General features: G+C 37.7%; 3 protein-coding genes across 4 annotated transcripts; 1 reads left to right on the top strand and 2 right to left on the bottom strand.

The window, feature by feature from the left end:
- Positions 1-2,021: 2,021 nt before the first annotated feature.
- On the bottom strand, positions 2,022-3,138 carry LOC115621546 (CCR4-NOT transcription complex subunit 9). The gene has a single exon (XM_030515214.1). The coding sequence runs from the start codon at positions 3,067-3,069 to the stop codon at positions 2,170-2,172; it is 900 nt and encodes a 299-aa protein (XP_030371074.1). The 5' UTR covers positions 3,070-3,138; the 3' UTR covers positions 2,022-2,169.
- Positions 3,139-9,872: 6,734 nt separating this feature from the next.
- Positions 9,873-18,381, bottom strand: LOC115621282 (beta-arrestin-1). Its single transcript, XM_030514885.1, has 2 exons — positions 17,599-18,381; positions 9,873-13,500 (listed from the first exon to the last, which is right to left on the bottom strand). Exons 1-2 carry the CDS (start codon positions 18,191-18,193, stop codon positions 12,659-12,661), a joined length of 1,437 nt encoding a protein of 478 aa, XP_030370745.1. The 5' UTR covers positions 18,194-18,381; the 3' UTR covers positions 9,873-12,658.
- Positions 18,382-18,568: 187 nt separating this feature from the next.
- LOC115620511 (DNA-binding protein modulo) lies at positions 18,569-20,699 on the top strand. Of its 2 annotated transcripts, none has more exons than XM_030513775.1 (4): positions 18,569-18,886; positions 18,945-19,305; positions 19,369-20,097; positions 20,153-20,699. In XM_030513775.1, the coding sequence occupies exons 1-4, from the start codon at positions 18,653-18,655 to the stop codon at positions 20,584-20,586; spliced, it is 1,758 nt and encodes a 585-aa protein (XP_030369635.1). In that variant the 5' UTR covers positions 18,569-18,652; the 3' UTR covers positions 20,587-20,699. The 2 variants fall into 2 exon arrangements, with proteins under 2 accessions (XP_030369635.1, XP_030369634.1); XM_030513774.1 differs by having other exon boundaries at positions 18,571-18,886; positions 20,150-20,699.
- The last annotated feature ends 2,362 nt before the right edge of the window (positions 20,700-23,061 follow it).

Below are 23,061 nucleotides of genomic sequence, written 5' to 3'. Positions count from 1 at the left end.
AGAGTTGAGCCTGCTCGACTTTAGCATTCCTTTCTTGTTTCTAAATGAGTACGAATATATGTAAAGTACTGGAGCAGCATTAGTAGCAGACTCCACAAAGTATATATTTTCTCTACTTTATTTCCATAATAATATTTATAACTCTACGAATTTGAAGTAACTAGCTGTCATTTGTTCCCGAAAGCTTAAGAATATTGACCATTGATATTGTTTAGAATAAAAACATCTAAAGCATCCTGCACTAAGGAAAACTTGTATAATGAGTTAAAATCAACTAGTTATGCCAGAAAATATTCCTGCATTCAAACAAATCAAAGGGGAAGATTGCATACCAGTTAAATGGCGTTAGCTCTTAAGTTTACTTCTCAGAATAAGTTTTTGTTGTTCCCAACAAAAATTCTCTATGTACTAAATTCTAAACGGGCAGAAGAGGAAAGTGCAGTCCAATTTATGAGCATTATTTCATTATTCAAAATTATTCATTAAATTGCAATCTTTTGGAAATGTTTTAAATCCTTTAACTTTTCAAAAAATCAACCTACATTGCCTTTAGTTTTACTGCCAGCCACTTAAACATTTTGCTTATACAGACATGCGACCGAAAAATCATTTGATTTTGTTGGAAACTGGCAGAGTATTGGCAGCCGACCAGCTTATATAACCCACCTTTGCGACCCGAGCATTACCCAAAAGCCGAGACTCACCCTACTGCCGCCGCAATACTCGTAAGTAATTTCTTTCAATTTCTTTCTGCTTATAGCTATTGAAGAACAAGATATAACGCAACAGTTCAGCAAGCCCGACAGGTCAATAACCTGTAACTGAAAAAAAAAACGTTGGATGATATACTATACATATGTACATATGGAATTGGCGTATTTGATGCCAAGTCGGGTCAATGTGGGCTCTGCCATTTCCGAAATTTAAGCCGGAGAGACCTGTGCCTGAAAAAAACATTGCTATAATCATACTTTACTTATGTACATACTTGTATGGAATTGTGGAATTGACCAAGTCTGGTCAATGTGGGTTCTACCGTTTCCGAAATTCAGGCGTTCATCCAGTCGAACGGACAGATGGATCTAACTAGGGAGGCAGAAGATATATTTGAATTATGGGGTCTGCTTTTTATATACTTTGAACACACACACCGAATATACCGTATTTAGCCTTCGGGTACATGGTATAACAACTGTTATCAAATTGTGCGTTGATTTTCCGCTTGCCTTGGTAGCACAACGTTCGCCCTTCATGGCCTTGTATGAGATTTTATGCAGCTTACTCTTTGGCGATGGGGCACGTGCACGGGTAGGGTTAAATTTGAAGACGGCCGTACTCAGCCGGGAAGTCGACTAAGGCTGACATGTGTACTACAGCACTAATCGTAGCTTCGTGGATATGGCGGGTGGCGCGAGAACGTGCGAGTACACATTGGTAATTGAATTTATTGTTTGACATTTAAAGTACCGTTGAGTCAATTACGTTGGAAATTCAGTATCAAAATATTTACGAGCTGTTTATTGCATTACGCAAGTTTATACTGGATGCACAGATACAGATTGGCCCCCAGGTACCGCAATGTATGCCATTATATAAATTCTGCTGCTGCTGCTGCTGCTGATGTTGATGCCTACATAACAGTGTGAACACAAAGAGGGAATGGCTTTAAGAAAAATTTGCTTATAACTAAATGTAACCAAACAATGTGAAATTACTCAAAACAGATTAAGAAGATATTATTCAGTTGAGAATGTAAAGAGTTTGTTGCAATTAGCCATGCGATTAAGACACTTGCTTAAAGTTTACTTGACGTACTGGCTAGACAAAATTTATGTTAGATTATAAAGCTACAATATTTATAGATATAAACAGCAGTATACCAGTACTAAGAGCTTAGTAGAAATCCTAGTCTGGTATGTCATCAATTGCAGCTCTACTTTTAAAATGTAAGCAAGCGTTGCGTATGTTGAAAAAATGCTTTTAATTTATTATAATTATAACTTAAAAAGTAGACATTCCCATTAAAAGCGAACATTTATATTTATTTGTGTGGGGTCAAGCAGATGTTATGTTTCCGTTAACAAAAGTGTTCCCTTGTTTCCGAACAGATCTCGTACTTTATGATTACTTTTGCTTCAAATAATCTTTCACATTCAGTGGGTCAGCTATCTAATCGGCTTCCTGTTCAATGTTTGTGCTGAGCGCGAGGTGCACCTTGCGGTTCAGCACGCCGAGCTCAAATGGCGCCTGTTCATAGCCAAGCAGGCTCTCTTCGCAAAAATAGCCGTTGCGCAGTTGTTCTGGCAAGTGCTCGACCAACAGCTCATTGGCCATTCTGTTGTCGGTCAGGCGTACATATGTGTGGACGACATGCTTAAGGATACCCGGCTCTGGCTCCAGCGTCAATTGATGCACCACATGAGCCAACGTGGAGATCAGATGCAACAGGCGTGCCTGATGCCGGCATACAAATTCCAAACCCACATCGTTCTCTACGATGCGGTGCAATACAAGGGCGGACTTGATCTTCATCATCCTCGAGCCGAGCTCCAATTGACGCAGCATAAGCGGTATTAGCTCGGTGCCCAAAAAAAATTGCACCACTTCCAGCGAATCCAGCTCTAGCATTCCACAAATCACGCCCATCACGGACAGTCTCACGTGTTCAACTGCTCGGGTCTGGCGCGTCATCCTTAGCAATGGCAGTAGATACGCCATGAATTGGGAATGTAGCAGCTGGGGTGCTGTATCCGGATGTGAGCCAATGATCTGTACCAGACCAATGGCAGAACAAACCCGTTGCGCTTGCAATGTGCTTATTTCATTCTCGAGCGCAGTGGAGTAGACGTAGACAGCAATGAGCTCCTGCATTAGGCCGGAAACAGCACCGAAAGCGTGCCACATTAACGGTCCTAGCCCCTCAATGTAATCCTGACGGTCGCAGAGCTCGCGCATAGCAACCGGCCTAGTATCTTTGTTACACAAATCGGAAATCCATTGAAATATTCGCTCCGCTTCGACGCACAGCTCGTCAGCCGATAATTTGATTTCCGCCATTTTGCTCTGCATATATGTTACTCATATAAATGAAGTTGTTATAAAAATATGTTCAATTTGGATATAAAAGCGTCCTTGACTTACGCCACGTTGAATCAAAATAGTAGTTGGATTATCAGTGACAAAAGCCCGAATGGATTTGAAACTTCAAAGAAGGCCTACTGTGTAGTATTTTATTAAAACAAAATGGTGCCCATTTACGTGTTCCTTCAAGCCGTGCAAATATATTTATCTTATATGTATTTATATTATTCCATTAAGAAGCAAATACGAACATATAAGCATAATAAGTAGTTAATAGGAAAGAGCCAAGTGGCCTGCAACCAAAAAAAAAAACAAGAGAGAATGCTACAGTCGAGCAAGCCCGACAGTGTAATACCCTGTACCCAGGTAAACTTCCGCAACTGAGGTATGTATATGCGCCCAAAGCAGCAGCAAAAAGGGGAAGAAGAAGAGCGAACTTGTTGCTGCAGTTTGTGGGGGTTGTACTGGCGAGAATTTGTTTCGCTAATAACTTTTCTTAGAATTGACCAAATTAAATAAAAAGTAGATAATTATATATATATGATGTGTGCAAAGTTTGGTGGGGGAAGGGGGGGGGAATTTAAAAAAAAAAAAAACTCGTCATGCTGATTCAGAATATATATACTTTATGGGGTCGGATATGCTTCCTTCTGCATGTTACATACTTTGCACAAACCTAATATACCCTTTTTACCCTACGGGTACAGGGTATAAAAATGGGGGGGCTGAACTGGGGAGAATGTGTTTCGCTAATAACTTTTATTAGAATTAACCGAATTGGATAAAATTTTAAACAATAGTAGATAATTATATATAACACTAGCAAGTCTTGCCCGTCTATGCTGGGCTAAGTAAAATGTGCTTATAATTATAAGTTTATTTACTATATGATATTCTTCTTTCGACGCTCTCTAAAGTTTTTTAAAGAGTTCATTTTCCAAATAGCAAATATAGTACAATAAGTACTATGTATGGTTATACGTACATACATACATATCTTCGTTACGCACCGGGCGGAATGCCAGTCCTGTGTGCTTCCTCAGCACGTTATCCCCGAAAAGTCCGACGCGGGACATTTAATTTTGATTTATAAATCGGGACGTCCCGTCAAAATCGGAGCGTTCAGCAACGCTGATATGTACATACATTTAAATTTTTAACGCAGGCGTTATCCGCCTATATACATACATACATATATAAGTATGTATGTATTAAATTTTTTAATTCAACACTAATTTGTGTCTTCAATTCCAAATATGATTGTTGTGAATGTAAAAGGTGTGTTTCTGCTTTTGCAAACCGCATGAATAAACTCACAAAATAGGCTTAACGATAAATGACTCTTAGATTTGTTCAGAGTATATTTGTAGCGTTGTTAGCTGACACTAAAACGGTAAGTCGCTGTAAATATGCGATCAGCAGAGATGCTAGAGATGGGCATGTGTCGGATGCTCTATGTGTTAGAGCATCAAAACTATCCATAGTTGAATCGAAGTCGATACAATCAATAATTCCATCGAAGTTTGAATGCAATTAACAGAAAATTTAAATAATAACATCTTATAATTTACATATGTACATCTGCCCGCAACGTGAAGAAGAAAATGCGTAGGTTCGCTTTCATTTCTGCTTTACTATCGCTTACGCAGTCGTTGCCTAGCGACGGTAACTGTAAACTTTTGGCATTTTGCTTTTGAAATTAACAGGCGTAAATGATTTTGTTTTAAAAATTTGATTTAAAACCATAGAACATTATTTATTACAATCAAACAACAGTGCTCGATTGTCCAATGTACATACATGCTATATATGTACGTACACAGGCATACATATGTATGTATGTACATATGCATGCATGTTTCTCTTTACTTTTTCAACCGTACGTAGAAAGCTGCACACATCGACACGAACTGTTGCTTGTTCTGTGTGTCAGTGTGTGTATATGATGTCCCCAACTATTTCATATTTGCGTTCTTTGTAATTTGTTGTTGCTGCATAAAGTTACTAATGAAAACCCCAATGCCAAATGTACTAAACAAAGGAAAAATTACTTTTAAAAATGTTAAATAATTTGTAATTAATTAACATTTCTTGCTCTGTCAGTGCAAGACGAATGAACATACATACATACATAGATTTGTACATATGTATGTGTGTACATTCACACATTAGTGTCTCAACTACACGCACAGCTGCTTGCATGTGTGTGTATGTATGTATACTTAGTTGTCCCCAACTGTTTGATTTTTATACCCTGAATTTCTTTGTGGCGGAACCCACAATACATATTTTTAAAACTTTTTGGGGAATAAGGGGGTGTCCGAATTACTGAAATTGATGCACCCCAAGTCGACTCGTAGGTCCCTAACATTATGTTCAGGTGACCCTATTGCACTTGAAGTAGCCTCCCCGTGATATTCCCTGGGTATCGAGATTTTTAAATCAGTAGCGAATTCGAGCGGCGCATTATATTAGCCCTTTTCTTAATATCCTGTAAAAATAACTTGTCTTCCGAGTTTTAATATTACGGGCTCAGATAATTTTAAGCTTTTGAGCTGCATATAGTATAGTCATTAGTGTTATGAGTGCCAAGTAAGTATTTGCTTTTTAATTTCTCGGTGACTGGGTACAGGGTATTTAAGAGTCGTGCTCGCACGACACTACCATTTCTTTCTTGTTTATACTCTGTACATGAAATGTTCAGAAGCATATTAGGTTTGCGCGAGCTGAAAAATGTAACAGGCAGAAGGAGGCGTGGCAGACCCCACAAAGTATATATATTCTTGATCAGCATGACAAGACGAGTCGATTTAGCCCTGTCTGTCTGTCTGTCAGTCTGTCCGTCCGTATGATCATCTAGATCTCAGAGACTATAAGAGCTAGAGACACCAAATTTTGCACAAAGATGCGTTATGTGTGTATTCTATACGAGTTTGTTTTATTTTTTTGATTTTCCATCCCACTTCCCCCCTATGGGGGTTTTTCCGTAACGCCGTTCGTATAATCGCCTATATCTCAGAGACTATAAGAGCTAGGGACCCCAAAGTCCCAGATGCCTTATGTGAATACAAAGAAAATGTATATTTCGGAATTTCCCCCCTCTCCACCGCAAATCGCGATTTTCTCTAACTCCCGTAATTCTTGGAATTTCGAACTAAAATTTTGCAAATACCCCCAGTTGGTTATTATGTGTCCGTATGCCAAGTTTCACTATAATATACCGATTTAACAAGAAGTTATAGCCATAGATATATTTGCTGCTGCAGCGCTGCTCAAGCGCTGCCCGCGGCTGTTGATGCTGGTGCTTTGGTTGACTGCGAACATGCTTACACAGACACGAATAGATGCGCATAGGCATACATACACTCACACAGACGCAATTGCTATGTAAATGTGCAATTATACACCCTTTACGTGAGTTCGAATACCGAGAAAGGTAAAATCGATCAAACATTTTTTTTTAATTTTCTTAATTTTTTTATTTTCTATAATTATTGTAAACATATGTACAGAGTATTTCAAAGTCGGGACAACCGACTTTAGCTTTTTTACTTGTTCTATTGTTTGTTCTGCCTGCATTTGTAAAATGCATATTTTGAAAATCCTTGAAGGCAAAGTTGTAGATTTAGGTACGTAGATTACAGTCCCCAAATTTGAAATCGATCGGAAAAAATTTATAACACAAACTTTTCATTTGAAAAGGTGAATAAATATGAAAACCCCAATAATTCAAGCTCCACCACAAATTTCGAAAATGCAGTTTTATAGATTATAACAAGAGAGAACGCTACAGTCGAGCAAGCCCGACAGTGTAATACCCTGTACCCAGGTAAACTTCCGTCACTGAGTTATATGCGCCCATAGCAGCAGCAAAAAGAGGAAGAAGAAGAGCGAACTTGTTGCTGCAGTTTGGGGGGGTTGTACTGGCGAGAATTTGTTTTGCTAATAACCTTTCTTAGAATTGACCGAATTGAATTTTATACAACAGTAGACAATTATATATAAATTATGTGTGCAAAGTTTGGTTTAGGTAGCATTTGAAATGTGGACGCTATTGACGAAATTCTGTAGCGGGGGAAGGGGGGAAAATTCCAAAAAATAAAATAAACTCGTTCTTACTCGGACCTAGTAGAATCTGGATGCCAACTTTGGTTATTCTAGCTTTTATAGTTTCTGAGATCCTTGCGTTCATCCAGACGGACGGACAGACGGACGGACATGTCTAGATCGATTTCTCTCGTCATGCTGATCAAGAATATATATGGGAATTCCAAAAAATATAATAAACTCTTTCATTCTCGGACCGAGGAGAATCTGGATACCAACTTTGGTTATTCTATCTTGTATAGTTTCTGAGATCCTTGCGTTCATCCAGACGGACAGACAGACGGACAGACAGACGGACGGTCTACATCGATTTCTCTCGTCATGCTGCTTCAGTATATATATACTTTATGGGGTCGAAGATGCTTCCTTCTGCATGTTACATGCTTTGCACAAACCTGATATACCCTTTTTACCCTACGAGTACAGGGTATAAAAATTACCGAAGTTGTCAAGTGCAAGACCGATCGATCAAGGTTCTGTTAATACTATTTAGTTGTGGGGTGCAGTGGACTGTAAACTAACGCCTAATGCCTGTTCCGTGTAAATATTATCCAGCTCCTAAGTAATTTGCATGTTCATTGTCTTTCTGAGCATTTTACATTGTCATTTAGAATTTCTTTGTAATACTTAGAAAATAAACATAATTGTTGTATAAAATAATAATCGACAATTTGATGAAAATCTCAAAATAAATGCAAATTTTCACTGCAATCAAATGAATGTTCCTTTTTTACATCTCAAGGTAATTGAAGTTGTTGTTGTTGTGCTGTAAATGTTGCTGCGAATACATAGTCGTACATACTACTTGTATGTACCTACCTACCTTATTGTTCGTTTTGCTAAAAATCCGCTTAAGCAACTCACCAACAACGGAAACCGGAAATGAAAGCCATATTGTGTGCAAAGCGGCATGGACGAGGCAGGAGTGGACCATCTATACCGTTGTGGCCTGGCAGCGAGTCACAACTGAGGAAATTCAGTCCGTTTTGTGTATCTGACTGTACTCCCTATTCACATCAACAAGAAAGGCTTCAATACAAACGTACTTGATGGATAGATGTGGACGCAGGAAGGAAGCATGGCTTTTAAGCTGCTCCGGAAATGAAGAATTGTTGCTCAACTTCTTCAATGCCGATACAAACAAGCAATTGCTTAATGTTCCCACTACAAGACATAAGAACGCACAAGGAGCAAATGACCAAAAAGTTGCGAATTCTCGTTCGTGCCATGCCAATTGTCAGTTTCAAGTACATATGTACAAGTATTCGTAAAAGGAGCGTTATCAAGTCTAACCGGAAAATATTCATTTAACTTTCCATTTGCGCCCAGAGTCGATATAGCCATTGCGTGTACTATAACTACATACATATAAAAAAAAGTTGGTCCCTACTGATTGATTGGCGATCATCGCGCAGCCCAAACGACGAAACAGCCCAAACGGCGAAACAGCTGAAGAAGCTGGAAATTTCTAACTCCAAAGGGGAAAAACGGGCACCAATTTCTGTATTTTCAACCGAGCTACGAATGAATACAAAATTAACTGCATAGTAGGGGGGAGTGCATTTTTAGGTAAAAATTTGAAGAAATGAGAAAATATAGTCAGATAAATGTGAATATTTCATCCAATTCACATTAAAAGTGGTTACTGGTATGGTTGTTTGATTTTTATACCCTGTACCCGTAAGGTGAAAAGGGTATATTAGGTTTGTCCAAAGTATGTAACATGCAGAAGGAAGCATCTCCGACCCCATAAAGTATATATAATCTGAATCAGCATGACGAGAGAAATCGATCTAGATATGTCCGTCCGTCCGTCTGGATGAACGCAAGGATCTCAGAAACTATAAAAGCTAGAATAACCAAAGTTGGCATCCAGATTCTCCTAGGTCCGAGAAAGGACGAGTTTATTTTATTTTTTGGAATTTTCCCCCGCTACAGAATTTCGTCAATAGCGTCCACATTTCAAATGCTATCTAAACCAAACTTTGCACACATCATATATATATAATTATCTACTGTTGTTTATTTAATTCGGCCAATTCTAAGAAAAGTTATTAGCGAAACAAATTCTCGCCAGTACAACCCCCACAAACTGCAGCAACAAGTTCGCTCTTCTTCTTCCTCTTTTTGCTGCTACTTTGGGCGCATATAACTCAGTGACGGAAGTTTACCTGGGTACAGGGTATTACACTGTCGGGCATGCTCGACTGTAGCGTTCTCTCTTGTTAAATTTTCATTCGGACATACAAAAATTAAATGTACGTGCATTTAATTGTACAAATTATTTGTACCATATTTACATATGTACATACATGTTATTTTATATGAAGTAGCTAGCAAAGAAATTTGCTCCTTGGTAGTTCCTAAAGCTCTGAAATAATTCGCAATGTGGAAAGACGAATGTATGTATTTGTATAATAAATAAATAAGAAGTTGGTAACAAAAGTACGTAGCCCCGAAAGTACGGACTACAACTGCTAGTATGAGTAGATAATAAATTGTTTAATTTAAGACTGATAGAACATGTACATATGTATGCAATCGAAATTGTGGGTGGCTTTTGCTCATGCGTAGCAGCTCTAACGTGTTTTAAAAGTCAATATCACACTTTTTCTGAGCAACAGATCAGAGAATATTAAAGCAAGAAGATACAAGTAGACTGATGGATGCAAATCAAATTGAAATCTATGTATACCCATTAATTTTATTGAAATATTCCTCCTGTTTATTTGTACAGGTAGTATATACATATATTTATATATTTTTGTTATTACAACATTCACTTTTGTGTTGCTGGTTGTAAGCCTGGCAAACTGCTGCTAACAATTAGTTTAATGTATATTGCCATCATAGACATAGCCACATATGTATATGTATGTATGTATGTGTGTGTGTGTATATTATTTAACATTTAAACAAACAACATTCAATGTTGCATAAGAAAGCTTTGGGCTTTGTTTTGCATACGCAGGGATACATTTCTATGCTTTTGATTTGCACATTACTGTGGGTAAGTTTTATAAATACTCAACGTTCATTTGTTAACGTTTTACATTAATCGCGGTTGCTAGGTACATACGTATGTATACACACGTATTTATATGTACTATATGTATACCTATATTTATTTAATTTATTTGTTATTATTTCACATAATTTTATACAACTTTATTGACAGTCATAGGATGTGCGGGATTCAACGGAGACAACTGTGCAGCCTGCGGCTGGGCAACTGTTTTTATTTCGTTTCTAAATCCTAATTAAAATACATTAAATACATACTATGCAAGTACATATATATGGTATGTGCATATAAAATTACAATGCCTTTTGGTACAATACAAAATGTTACTTCAAAAATTAAATAAGATGCCTTTTTGTGCAGCAACAATATTGGTTTTTCATATCTTATGCTTTATTTATGTTTACATATTTATTTGTAATTATAAAAGGTCTATTATAAAAACGTAAAAAAATTGTGGAAAAATATGTTGATAATTGTAAGTTTGACGCGTTTAGTGGGACTTCAATTTAAATTGATTAAAATTTGTTGTGTAGTCTAGTTTTTTGTTACACAAGTGCGCACATATTCGTAAATGCTTGACCTTTGCGCTATAAAATTGCTAAATACTATGTCTATATGTATGTAATACTTAAACCTAAGGCATATAACTAATTTAATATCTGTTCACATTTATATAATATATGTAGTTTTAGATCGGTCTATATAAATAAACAAATGTAGTTATGTTATCGTCCTTTATAATCCGATGCGACATTGAAGACAAACAAAAATACTCTATACAAAATTAATTTGGAAATATTTTCTTACACACTTCATCTTATTTTTGTTCTGTTAGTAATTTTCGGCGCCATTGTTTGTAGTTATTTAAAACAAATTCAAGCTATTTTTTTCATATACATACAAAAGCCTGGCTGCATATTTGAAACATTGAGTTCATTTGCTTAAAGGTTAGTGACTACTTTTCAAAAATGATGATTTAACTTAATCGTTTTTGTTAAAGAAAGCAATTTTCATATTGCATTTATTTTGTTGTTTTTTTTTTTTTTTTTGATTCCTTGTTTTTCCTTTATTGAATTTTATGTCACAAATATATAAGTCTGTTCATATCAACATTGGTATGCGCAATAAAATATAAACACATATAGGTATGTATGTATGTACATTTGTAAATGCATTCGCTCGTGTTAAACAAACAATTTACAGCTACTTATGTAAATATAAAAATTGCTTTTCGTATTAAATATTTTTGTTCGTTTCATAAATTTCGATTTAATAATCCAGAATACATTTTTATAGATGCTGGAATCATTTACGAGCGGGCACGGGTTATTTTTCCAATACCACAACCGCCTCAATCCACAAAAGCTAACATTAATTAATAGAAAGATCGATAAAAAGAATCCTATGTTAAATTAAACTAGCATGTTTATTTACTTTTGCGCTGGCTTTGAGCAAAGAGCAAAACTAACTTTGGCTTGCCGAAGATTTGCTGTTTTCAAATGTTTCAAGTTGTCAGTCGAGATTGACGAATTACAAATGCAGTTTTAAAATCAGATGAAATGAATTATTTTCAATGAAATGAAGATTTATTCACGCAAAAGCGATGTGCCAAAATCCGTGTTCCCTACATAATTAAATCATTTTTGCATAATCAAAACTTTTCATATAATCAAAAAACTTAAATTCATTTCTGTAAAGCTAAAATGTGCTTGTTAAGAGGAGGGTCTGGCTTGGAACAACAAAATTGGCATATTATTTTTGATTACATAAATAAATATAGTATTAACAGTTAATGTATTTGATAATTAAGAAAAGACGTATATTTCAATTCATCGCATACATTTTTATGTTTACAGCTTAGAAAGCTTTTCACCATTTAGCACAGAGAAGAGATAAAACAATAAAAAGGGAAATGGGGTCAATTGAATAGCTACTTAATGTTGTAAATGAATTTTCTTATCCATAAAATCTCCGCGCTCTCAAATTATGCTAATATTAGTAATCATTTAACAATTGGAAAATTACGCCCTTCAAGTAGACTTCTGTTCAAAACATAAAAAGTCTCTGAAGAGTATATCAGTTGGCAAAAACAGAAGAATGCTTGAAATTTCGGTTCATATAGACGTCTTTGCATGTGTTCTATGTCTGGGTTGTTCATTTGTTTAAAGTATTACAAACAACAAATTCGTACACTTTCAGCTTATTTACTAAAATTCTAAAATGTATACATATGGCCTGCACATATTGAATCTAAGTATATAAAACGTTGTACCGCAGCTGCGTGAAAACACGACCGAGCTAGTGGAACCTTTTTAAAGCAAAAAAATGGTACACAAATATTTTTGGGCACATAGATACAGATACAAATAGTATGCACTTATGCCGAAATAACGTGCGTTTCGAAGAGCGATACAAAATATTCAAAAAATCTAAGGGATAGCTGCTCTAAGCTTCCGTTTCGGCGCCCTTTAAACGCAAACGCGCAAAGTCCTCAAATATTATATCATCATCCTGCGCCTCATCATCATCCAGCTGTATGAGGTTTGTTGTGGTGGGTACATCTGCAGACGCTTGCGATGAGGATGCGCCATCGATACCAGCCTCGCCCAGCGCCATGAGCGGCGCAGCCAGGCTGGCGCGTGGGGAACGTTCGCCGAGCAATGGATGGTCCTCCTCCTCAGGCTTTGGATGCATCAGCGTAAATGGCAACTCAGCAACCAGGTCACCACCCAAGAGTGGCGAACTAATCAGCAATTTTACCTTCACTTTGTAGTGGACCATAATGCCCAAGCTTTCACGCTGTGCGGGATTGGTTATAAGAGTGCTGGACGCCAGATTTGTGTCTTCATGCTTTAACTGCCCGTCGAGCGCAAGCCCCCATTTATCCTTGTTATTGGCCAGTAAGGGACATAGCTCGAACACTTTCGACAGCGTAAAACCCGGGGCCACTTGGCAGCCATCCTCGGATTCCGTTTCGGCCACCACCGACTTGTACTGAGCCGTAGAGAAAAGGCAAATGTCGGCGAATTGGCGCACGCACACCTTAATCTTTTTTACGGTCCGATTGGAGTTGTTGGCTACATGCACATTAACTGAAATCTTCTCGCCATGGTGGTACAGCTCCTTATCCAAACTAGCCTCCAAATGAATTTTGTTTGGCTTCATCATGAACTCCTTGCTAACCTCGATGGAGGGTTGCTCACCAGCTTTCGAGGGCGCATACATAACCTTGCGTATAGTCAAACGCACCGAGTTGCGTTTGTGTGGTTTGTCCTCAATATGCTCACCTGATGGACACAAAGAAAAGTATACCAGCATTAGTAAAAGGTTGAGTAAGATGCAAACTTATGAAAGACAGGCAAATATATTATTATGAGTGTTATACTAAGTATATACTTGTAGTACGTGTACGGATGTAAGTTGTGTGAGATGGAATATAGTATGGGTGTGTCATTTGTCGTGATGAGTAAGTGGTGCATGCGTCATGCTTTTGGAATGTTCTGTAAGCCATTGACTCAGAAGTGGCATTGCCAGCTAAATTTTGTGTGCACCTCGCCAATTTTCCGATGTAGTGGAGTGACATTCAAAAAATGTTGAATGATAACTACATAGGTACCTACATATATTCACCGGCATACCTATATATACATATATGTATGCATAGTTTTTCGATATATGAAGTGCCACAATAAAATAATTCCGCCATCTTATCCGATATGAAAGATTTTAAACACAATAGTTTCAAATTCTCATTTTTTCTCAAAAATTGTGTATATACATTTAGCCCGACGCTCTTAATTGATTGTTTATACTAATAACAGGGGTGGTAGCATATGAAATAAACAAATCAGAAATAAAGCAACTATGGCAAGTAAATAATGATTTTGGATGAATAAACAGCGCCAAAATCAACCAACTGCGTATGATGTGCTATGCATAAATGGCATCACATTTGTGTTATTGTACTATATTTTCAGTTCATAATCAATGTATAATAAGTATAAAGTAGCCTACGGGACAAAGGAATACGCGTCTATGAAGAGTAAATTACAATGCTTTCGATTTGTTCGGTATAAGAAACCTTTATATGCCATTAAGCAAGGTGAACTTTTGAACCTGCTGTTTACCTGCCTTGGATATAGCAAATTATAAAAATTTAGATATGGCTGGAGCGCCATACACACCCCTACACTTAGGTCAGTCTTGGAAGTACTGCGATTGTCAAAAATTGGAGAATTGGTTACAACATCATTATGAATAAACAAGGCTATATAATATAAGTATTTGGCATGACCGGTCTGGACATTTCAATTACGTCCGTCATAAAACCCGCAATACAAAGTTTCAACGCCTTAGCTCGAAACGTGTGGTCCACCATTCTTCCCTGTGAGCATTACAAACCAAAACCAATATACTTTTATATTAATATATTGCATAAGTAGGGTTTAAAATAAAGTCTGTTTGTTTGTGTGTTTATATGTATTTCCTTCATATATCCAAATTGTTACAGTATGTTCGTTTCGATCACGCAAGGCAGATAGCTTACTATATACATACTATATGTACATATCTTGTTTGAAAAGAGTGGGCGGTAACAAGCCTCTTATATAGCAACAAGAAAGGAATGCTAAAGTCGAGCAGACTCAACTCTTAAATACCCTGTTCCTCCCACAAAAAAAGAAAAATTTGGAAAAAACATTTTTAATAAATTTTAAAAAATTATATTAAATAAATTATTTAATTAAATACAAATTAAAAACAAATTGCGGGGGAGTGGGGGGATGTATCAGAATAAAAAAATAAAATTTGACCTGCCTAGGGCTGAACCTGGATACCAAGTTTGGTCACTCTAGCTCTTGTACCTTCTGAGATGCTTCCGCTAATACAGACGGACGGACAGACCGACATGGCTATATCGACTCGGCTTGTCACCCTGATCAAGAATATATATACTTCGTGGGGTCTGCCACGCCTCCTTTTGCCTTTCACCCTTTGGGTACAGGCTATACAAAGAGGAGGATCATTTTCGAAGATTTTTACCTGGGTAGGGATTTGATATTTTGATCGATTCATGTTATTTCCTTATCGGAATAGGAAAAGATGTTCACAACGTTTTCTAATCTTATCTATATAACACGTAGAGAGTAATCCCCTCTCATTTTCGATGGTAGCCGAGTACAAACGGGCATTCATTGTAATTTTTTTATTTGGTTCGCATCTGTATAATTTATGTATATCTATTAAAATTTGATTGATAACAAAACATATGTAAATCGTTTTGCTGCATCTACGCCCCCATTGTTTGTTTCTTGTTTTTCATGTAATTTGACATTACATCCAGTTATTACGTGTATGCAATATACTCGTATGTTATCTTTTTTTACACTCTGCCAGTAAGTTTTGTTGTTGATGGTGCTTTGGTTGATCGCAAGACCTTTAATACAAACCCGATGCAATTTGATGAAATTAAAATGTAAAAATATAAAAATGAGGGTGAATTTTTTGTCCCTATCATGGCATTCTTCATTTATTTTGTTCTGTTGCTTTCCTACCGCACAACAGAATCTTGAAAAGTCACAAACATTTACCCAACTCCATTCGCCATTGCATGTTTATAAGCTTGTGTGGTTCGGTTCTCTTTGAGACTACACAAATGTTCTGAAAGATGCCAGCTGTGCAAATAAGCCACAGTGCAGCACTTTAGAAATAATACCACCCAAAAAAGAACAAAAAACAGCTCCCGTATTATCGGTAGGAGGAATATGTGCACATAAGCAGCAACAGTGAATAAACAAAGAGACGGACACGGAGAATACGCTTGCGCATGCAGAGTAAGATTCCTTGCTTCGTACGCATATGTAATAGCTCAAGTTTTCAAGAAACACCGCCCACATAAATACTTGTATTATAAATAATTGTACTAATTATGTACAAAAAATATGCTATGCATAAATATTAAAACACAACCAAAACGGGTAGAACATTAAAGCCGTCCCAACCCAATCCTTTAGAACGATGTAAGTGATGCATTTTATGGCGGTACAGCTAAGTAAGGCTTTAAGAATAACAGCCTTTTATGCCTTTCATTCCATGACAAAACACGGTAAGGCATTGCGCTGGTCCATGATAAACCATAAGGTGTGAAGGTATGAAGGGTGTTACACCGGTAAGTTTACGTACTCTGTTCCTCCCATTTGGTTACCAAAAGCATACATATGGCAAGCGACAAATTTAAATAAAACATACAATTGCACACTTTGCCAACAACATATAAGAAGTTTTTATATTTAACTGCGCAGCAACTGTCTGGCTACACCAAACAGCAAATATACATGGCAACACTAAGCAGTCGCAAACAAACACAATATTCAATTATTAGACGGATGACTCTAAAAGTGGATAAATAATATCCTGCGCTAAAGCTAATAACCTCTCAAGTTCACACTTTGACTAATTGAGGGACAAATTTAACGTGGCAGTTATAGTTAGTCGCAATGTAGACAACATTTTGCATTGTGTGACGTCACAGAAAGAGAACGACTAATAACGGACCTGTGCAAGGCCACTCTGTCTTCATTGTACCATGGCGGTTCGCCATAACAACAGTCGCTGCACCATTTTATTGCGTTACTTTTCTTAGATTTCGCCTTTTTGTGTAATTTCTTGATGGAATTCAGCCAGTGTGTGTGACCCGTCTCATATTACTAAACTATGTATAGTACATACACGTACATATACATATGTATGTACATATGTATGTACTACTTTCTCAAAGATTTGTTTGAGGAACAATAAGCTTATTGTAGAAATCGTAGTGTGTTAGATGTGACTAATAGTTTTAAATTCCTAACTATTTTATCGGTTAGTTTATTTTATGTACAAGTATCACACAAAAAATATAGTCGCAAGTCGGCCGATACTCTCAATAGCAGACAAGTTAGAGGTACGGTCACATTTTTTTTTGCCTTTTGCTATGGCAACTAACTGTTTTTTACGGCAAAAAAGTAATGTGGTACAAATGTATGCGCATACAAATGTATGTATGTACTATTCGCTACAAATATCAGATTAATATACTCGTACCTTTTCAAAAAGAAACAAAACCCACCAACGACGACGTCAACGCCAATTGCGGCGCATAATTAAAACAATTAGAAAAACAACAGCGTCGGATTCCAATTAGAGGCGTCGAGTTCCAATTGGACAGTCGCTGCGTCATCAACCAATACAATGACATTTTGCGCAGTCCGGCCTAGCGCAGCAACGTAGCTGGATTAATTAACCCCGCGTGACACATATGTACATATGCCTGCGTACAGGCATCAATGATTTTGACTTTGCTTAAGATGACCGATTGATACCCAAGAGCATTAATAATTACTCACCAACAAATGCTTTTAATTCGTAGTCCACGCCACAGGATTTTCCTACATCACCGGGTGCTGGCTGAAGTGATACCGAGGCAGGGCAATACGGCGGTACTTCAAAGTAAAATGGGTGTGCATTGGGGCCCAACTTTTTTATAAGGCGTTCTTGAAGCCGTGTCATTGGGCGCTCTAACTGCATAGGCGGATAAATTTGCTCATGTGCCAAATACAAATCCTTTCGAAACGTAAGCCCCAACACATCCAGGTCCTCTCGTCCATAGCGAAACGCGGCCAGCACTTGGCCAAACACTTTCCGATCCTTCACATACTCTGGATCAATAAAGACAACGCCATCGATAGGATCCACGTGCGTCACGTGATCTACAAAATCGCGTTTCCCCAGATAAACGGTGATTTTTCCATTGGACGAACTTTTCTTAAACACACGCGTGGCCTGTCGTCGTGAGCTCGCGTCGCCACCTCCCTCTTCGAGGCCGCTGAGACCACTGCCTCCTCCGGTACCGTTACCGGCTCCTGTAGTATTCGCTGTGTTGGGCGTTCCACCGCCATTGCCACTTGCAGCTCCGTTTGTATTTGCATTCAATGTGTTCATTATTACTTCCCTTGTCGTCGTCCCTGCTGCTTCTTATGCGTTGTTGCCGTGATGCTTTAAGATTATGTGTACCTGCCGCCACTTCTATTGCGTTCTTTGCGAGACCTGTTGTTTACTCGCACTGTTTTACTTTCGAGCACTTTTTATTATAAATACGGGTGGCGCAGGCAAATTAACTTTTTATGTATACTTAATGTGTAATAAGAAGAAGCAACAGCGCAACACAAATGTTTTTCTGGCGCCATCTACAGTGTTGTTTTTCAGTGTTGGCAGCCCCGTAATTTAACGACGAGGATTTTACAGAACTGTTGCTGAGACGACGTTGCCAGATTATAATCGTTAGACGTCATGTTAATTCTTTTTCCACGTGCATCTGAAGCTAAGCACACTTGTATTTGCCGACGTCCAGAATTAATTCTTATTAAAACGTGTATTTAGCAAATTAAATACGTAATCATAATGGTTCAAAAGAAAGTCACTGCGACCAAGGTGCGAAAGCCCGCAAATGGTCCAAAAAACAAAAAAACGTTTCTTAAATCGGTGCTTGAAACTGAGGTTGCTATTGGAGCCTCCAAATTGTCGCCGAAGAAAAATAAGAAGCCACCAATTCAACAAGCAGCGGCGAGTGACGAAGACTCCGATGCGAGCGAAAACGCCGAATTAAGCAACGTTGATGAAGGCAGTAACTCCGAGGTTAGTAAAATCAACGATAGCTTAAAGTAAAAGGTTAAAGAAAAAGGTTAAACATTAGGCAGAAAACCAAAATGAAGACGAATCAAGTGAGGATGAATCCGACTTGAATGATGACGACGAGCCTGAGCCCGGTGAGGTTTCACTAGCTGACCAGAGCAAATTACATGATGAAGCAGAGTTCAGTGATGAAGAAGAAGAAAACAACTTGCAGGGTGAATCCGAGTCCAGTGGCGATGAAGGGAATGACAAACCAGAGGGTGACGATGATTCAAACGATGATGATGATGATGCACCCGAGGAAGTTGCCATTACCAAAGAAAAGCCGTCAAAAATTGGTGGCATACCGAAAATAACAGTCGGAAAGATACCAGCAGACATACCACAAAATCAAATTATTTTTGTTTCACAACTTCCACATGGTAACTACTGCAAATTTTGTAAAACTAACTTTGATCGTTTTTAAATGTCTAAGTACATTGCAGAGTACAAACACAATGAATTAGTTGGTGTTTTCTCAAAGTTTGGCCCCATCAAAATTGTCGGTCGTGTAAAAACCACAGCTGGTGGTAGCAACGTTCGCATTGCTTTTCAAACTGCCGATGCGGCTGGGGCTGCACTTAACGCCAATGTGAAGGCTCTTACTCTAAACGGTCAAAATCTGAAGGTTGCACCTGCAACAAGCAAGGAAACCTTTATGAAGCGCACTGTAGTGGTGAGCCTCATTAAAGCAGAAACTACAGAGGATGAGTTGAAGGCCCATTTCAAGAAAGTTGGTCCAATCGATTGTATAAATTTTACGAAGAACACAGATAAACTCAGGGCCTATATACGTTTCGAGTCGGAGGACTCAGTGGCCCCAGCCTTAAAGTTAAATGGCAGCCAACTAGGCAGTCGATTCATAACAGTACGCAGTATAATGACGAAGATACCAAAGTCAAACGACTGCACCCTGATTTTGAACAACACAGGGAAGCACGAGTCATTCAAAACTGCGACCATAGAGAAAATCTTCAAGAAATACGGCGAACTTCTAGATGTTGAAGTTATTTGCACATCAAGCACTTTAGCATTTATCACATATAAAAATGCGGGTTCCACCCAGAAGGCTTGGGAGCTAAATGGCAAAACAGTGGGCGATTTAACAGTTGAGTTGAGAAGCTTCTATGTAAACTCGTGCCCGCTCCAAATTCTTGTCACAAATTTGACTCAAGGTAAGCTCTAAATATATTAAGAATCCATCCACTAAACCCTTTTCAATTTCAGAAGTCTCCGAAAGTGAACTTAGAGAATTATTCAAGGCATCGGGTGAAATCGAAAATATTAACATGTTCGGTCGCAGAGCCGTTATAAAATTTGAAACTACCGAAGGATTTTGCAATTCTTTTCTCCTAAACGAGGCTAAATTAGGGGGTAAACCCATATTTATTGAGCCCAACTCAATAGTAAAACATAAAACTTTGCTACAATTTAAAAACCCTAATTTCGGTCGTAAACCCGTTGCTGCTGGTCGTTTCGGTCCTAGAGGCAAAGGCCCTGGTGGTAAGGGTCCTGGTCGTAATGGTCCTGGCGGTAAAGGTCCCGGTGGTTTCAGTGGACCAGCAAAATATGATAGGTTTCCTAATAAAAAACCATTCAACAAACGTTCTGCGCAGGAAAATGGTTCAACGCCACAGTTCAACAAGCGCGCCAAAAAGGCCTAGAGGACAAGTGGCCCTAATTATAAAATAATGTAATTTCAACAATATTAACTACATAAGGGGGTATGCATTAAATACCTAAATAAAATATCTTTGTGCACGTTTTTTTAATTCAATATCCGCATTTATAACAAAACGAATAAATTCCAAATAGGTAAAATTGTTTTTGAATAACATTACATCGGAATGAATTCTGAGGTGGCCTTTTTGCATCACCACTGGAGAAAAATGGGAATCAGGAGTCTGATGAAATATTGAAAGGCTGTAAAGGAGCGTTCTAAGCTTTTCAACAGCTAGATAATATATTTATATATATATATATTAAAATGATTTATAATCAGTTCAGCTAATAGACTCTTCACTATTAGTAGTTCACAGGTGACCCATCACGGTTGTAGTCCCCAACAGTTTGTTTTAGAACATTGTGTATTTCAAAATGAGTTCAATTTCCAATTAAATGTGTAGCCAGCATTAGTGTCCGCGATACTGGGCTTATTTAAAAATGTCTTATTTCAAAAATATTGAGGGTCCTATATTTTCTATTTTTGTGCAAAAAACCATTTGAAACAAACCGTTTCCATGACAAGTATTAATATGATAGAGATCTCGCACTAGACATATCATTTGCATCATTTAAACAAGTAGAGAAGCTAAAGTCGGGTATCCCGACTTTGAAATACTCTGTACACATGTGTATAATAATTATGCGTGTGTGTCTGTGTATGTCTCGTGTGTCTAAGCAAAGCAGTAACAACAATAACAGCTGCCGGCACTGCTTGGTCTGTTAAGTCAGCCTATCATTATGACTTGGCATTTGGACTTATAATCACAGGAGGTACTTATTTGCCAAGTTTCAGTTCGAAATTCCCAGAAATACGGGAGTTATGGATTGCGGATATACACATTTCCGGATGGATACACATTTTCTGCGTAATCACAAAAGGCATCTTGGACTCAAATTTGGTGTCCCTAGGTCTTATAGTCTCCGAGATATAGGCGATTATACGAATGGAAAATCGGGAAAACTTCCATAGGGGGGAAGTGTGGGGGAAAATCAAAAAAATAAAACAAACTTGAGATCCAGGTGTTCATACGGACGGACTGACAGACAGACAGGGCTGGACCGACTCGTCTTGTCACGCTGATCAAGAATATATATAATTTGTGAGGGCTGCCACTCCTCCTTCTGCCTGTACATTTCATGTACAGAGTATAAAAAGAACGTCGGTGCAAACTTTCCACGCGATAGATCTGTAGTTATTGAAACAGACAGGCGGACAAGGAGGTCGTCCCATTATGCTGATAAAAGTTGGCACCTAATGGAGTTGTCCATTGTTAACAAAAGATGTGAAGGGTAGTAGACAAAATGTATTGGGTACATTATGTTTTTGTTATGACCTGTATATGGCGCATAACAATTTAGCCTAAAGCAACAAACGCCGTTAGTCGTTAGTACTAAACGTTAAAATACTTACGCCGACTAGTGTAGGTTTTATAGTTAATGTTAAAACAAAAAACCCACACACTTACTGTTTTTAGTGAAGCGTATAATATTGTTAATATTCCATGCATGAAAATTCCACATTTTCTATGTATAACATTTATTTGTAAAGAATTCTGACATTTTCATTTCAGTTTACCTTTCCTTCTACAGGCTCACAAACATTATATGTATGTATGTATGCTGATAAACATACAGAATCATGAATGCTTTTATAAATATGTATGTATGTATATAGTATGTTTAATGAAATACTCTTCAAGGATGTGACTTATGCGAAGTCCTTTTGTAACTTGCATATTTTGATATATGTATGTATGTGTGCATGTATGTTTGTGAATTAATTGGTATAAATATGTGTTACTTTATTAATGGCTTTCATCATCGTTCTTGGGTTGGCCAACATTTCTTGTATAGATAGATACACATGTATGTATATAATACTTTAATAATATTTTATATGTACGTCGGTTTTGTTCGATGCATGCAATGATGTCTTCATCCTTATTCTATAATTGTATAGTATAAAAAAGAGTGCTCATTTTTCTGGTGTCAGTGCCCAAAAAGCACACCAAGCAATATTCAACCTCGAATCATTTTCCAACCCATGCAAACAGGGCTGAGGCAGTGCTGGGCACTTTTCGCTTTTCAGTCTGAACTCAAGAGTCCAAGTGGCGGACGCCGTCTAATTCTTCCTCTTCAGTCAAGCAACACTAATAGTGGCTTTGGGGTTTTCTGCCCTTTTGGAGATTTTCAATGGTTTTTTTTTTTGACTTGAGTTTTTATTCATATATGTATGTATGTATGTATGTTCAATCTATAATTATTACAATTTCCATTCTCTTAGCTCTCGTTTCTCAGCAAATTACGAATAATAAGGCAAATGAAAGTGAAGGGCACTGGGGCGGGATTATGCAATTTAAATGGGCAGTCAGTCATTTATGTATGCATGTATGTATATAAATAAGTACATAGTA

The sequence above is a fragment of the Scaptodrosophila lebanonensis genome, unplaced genomic scaffold (assembly GCF_003285725.1).
Source record: "Scaptodrosophila lebanonensis strain 11010-0011.00,11010-0021.00 unplaced genomic scaffold, SlebRS2 tig00000024-arrow-pilon, whole genome shotgun sequence".
NCBI lineage: Eukaryota > Metazoa > Arthropoda > Insecta > Diptera > Drosophilidae > Scaptodrosophila > Scaptodrosophila lebanonensis.
Note: the sequence above shows the minus strand (reverse complement) of the source record. Positions and strands in the feature narration are given on the sequence as shown.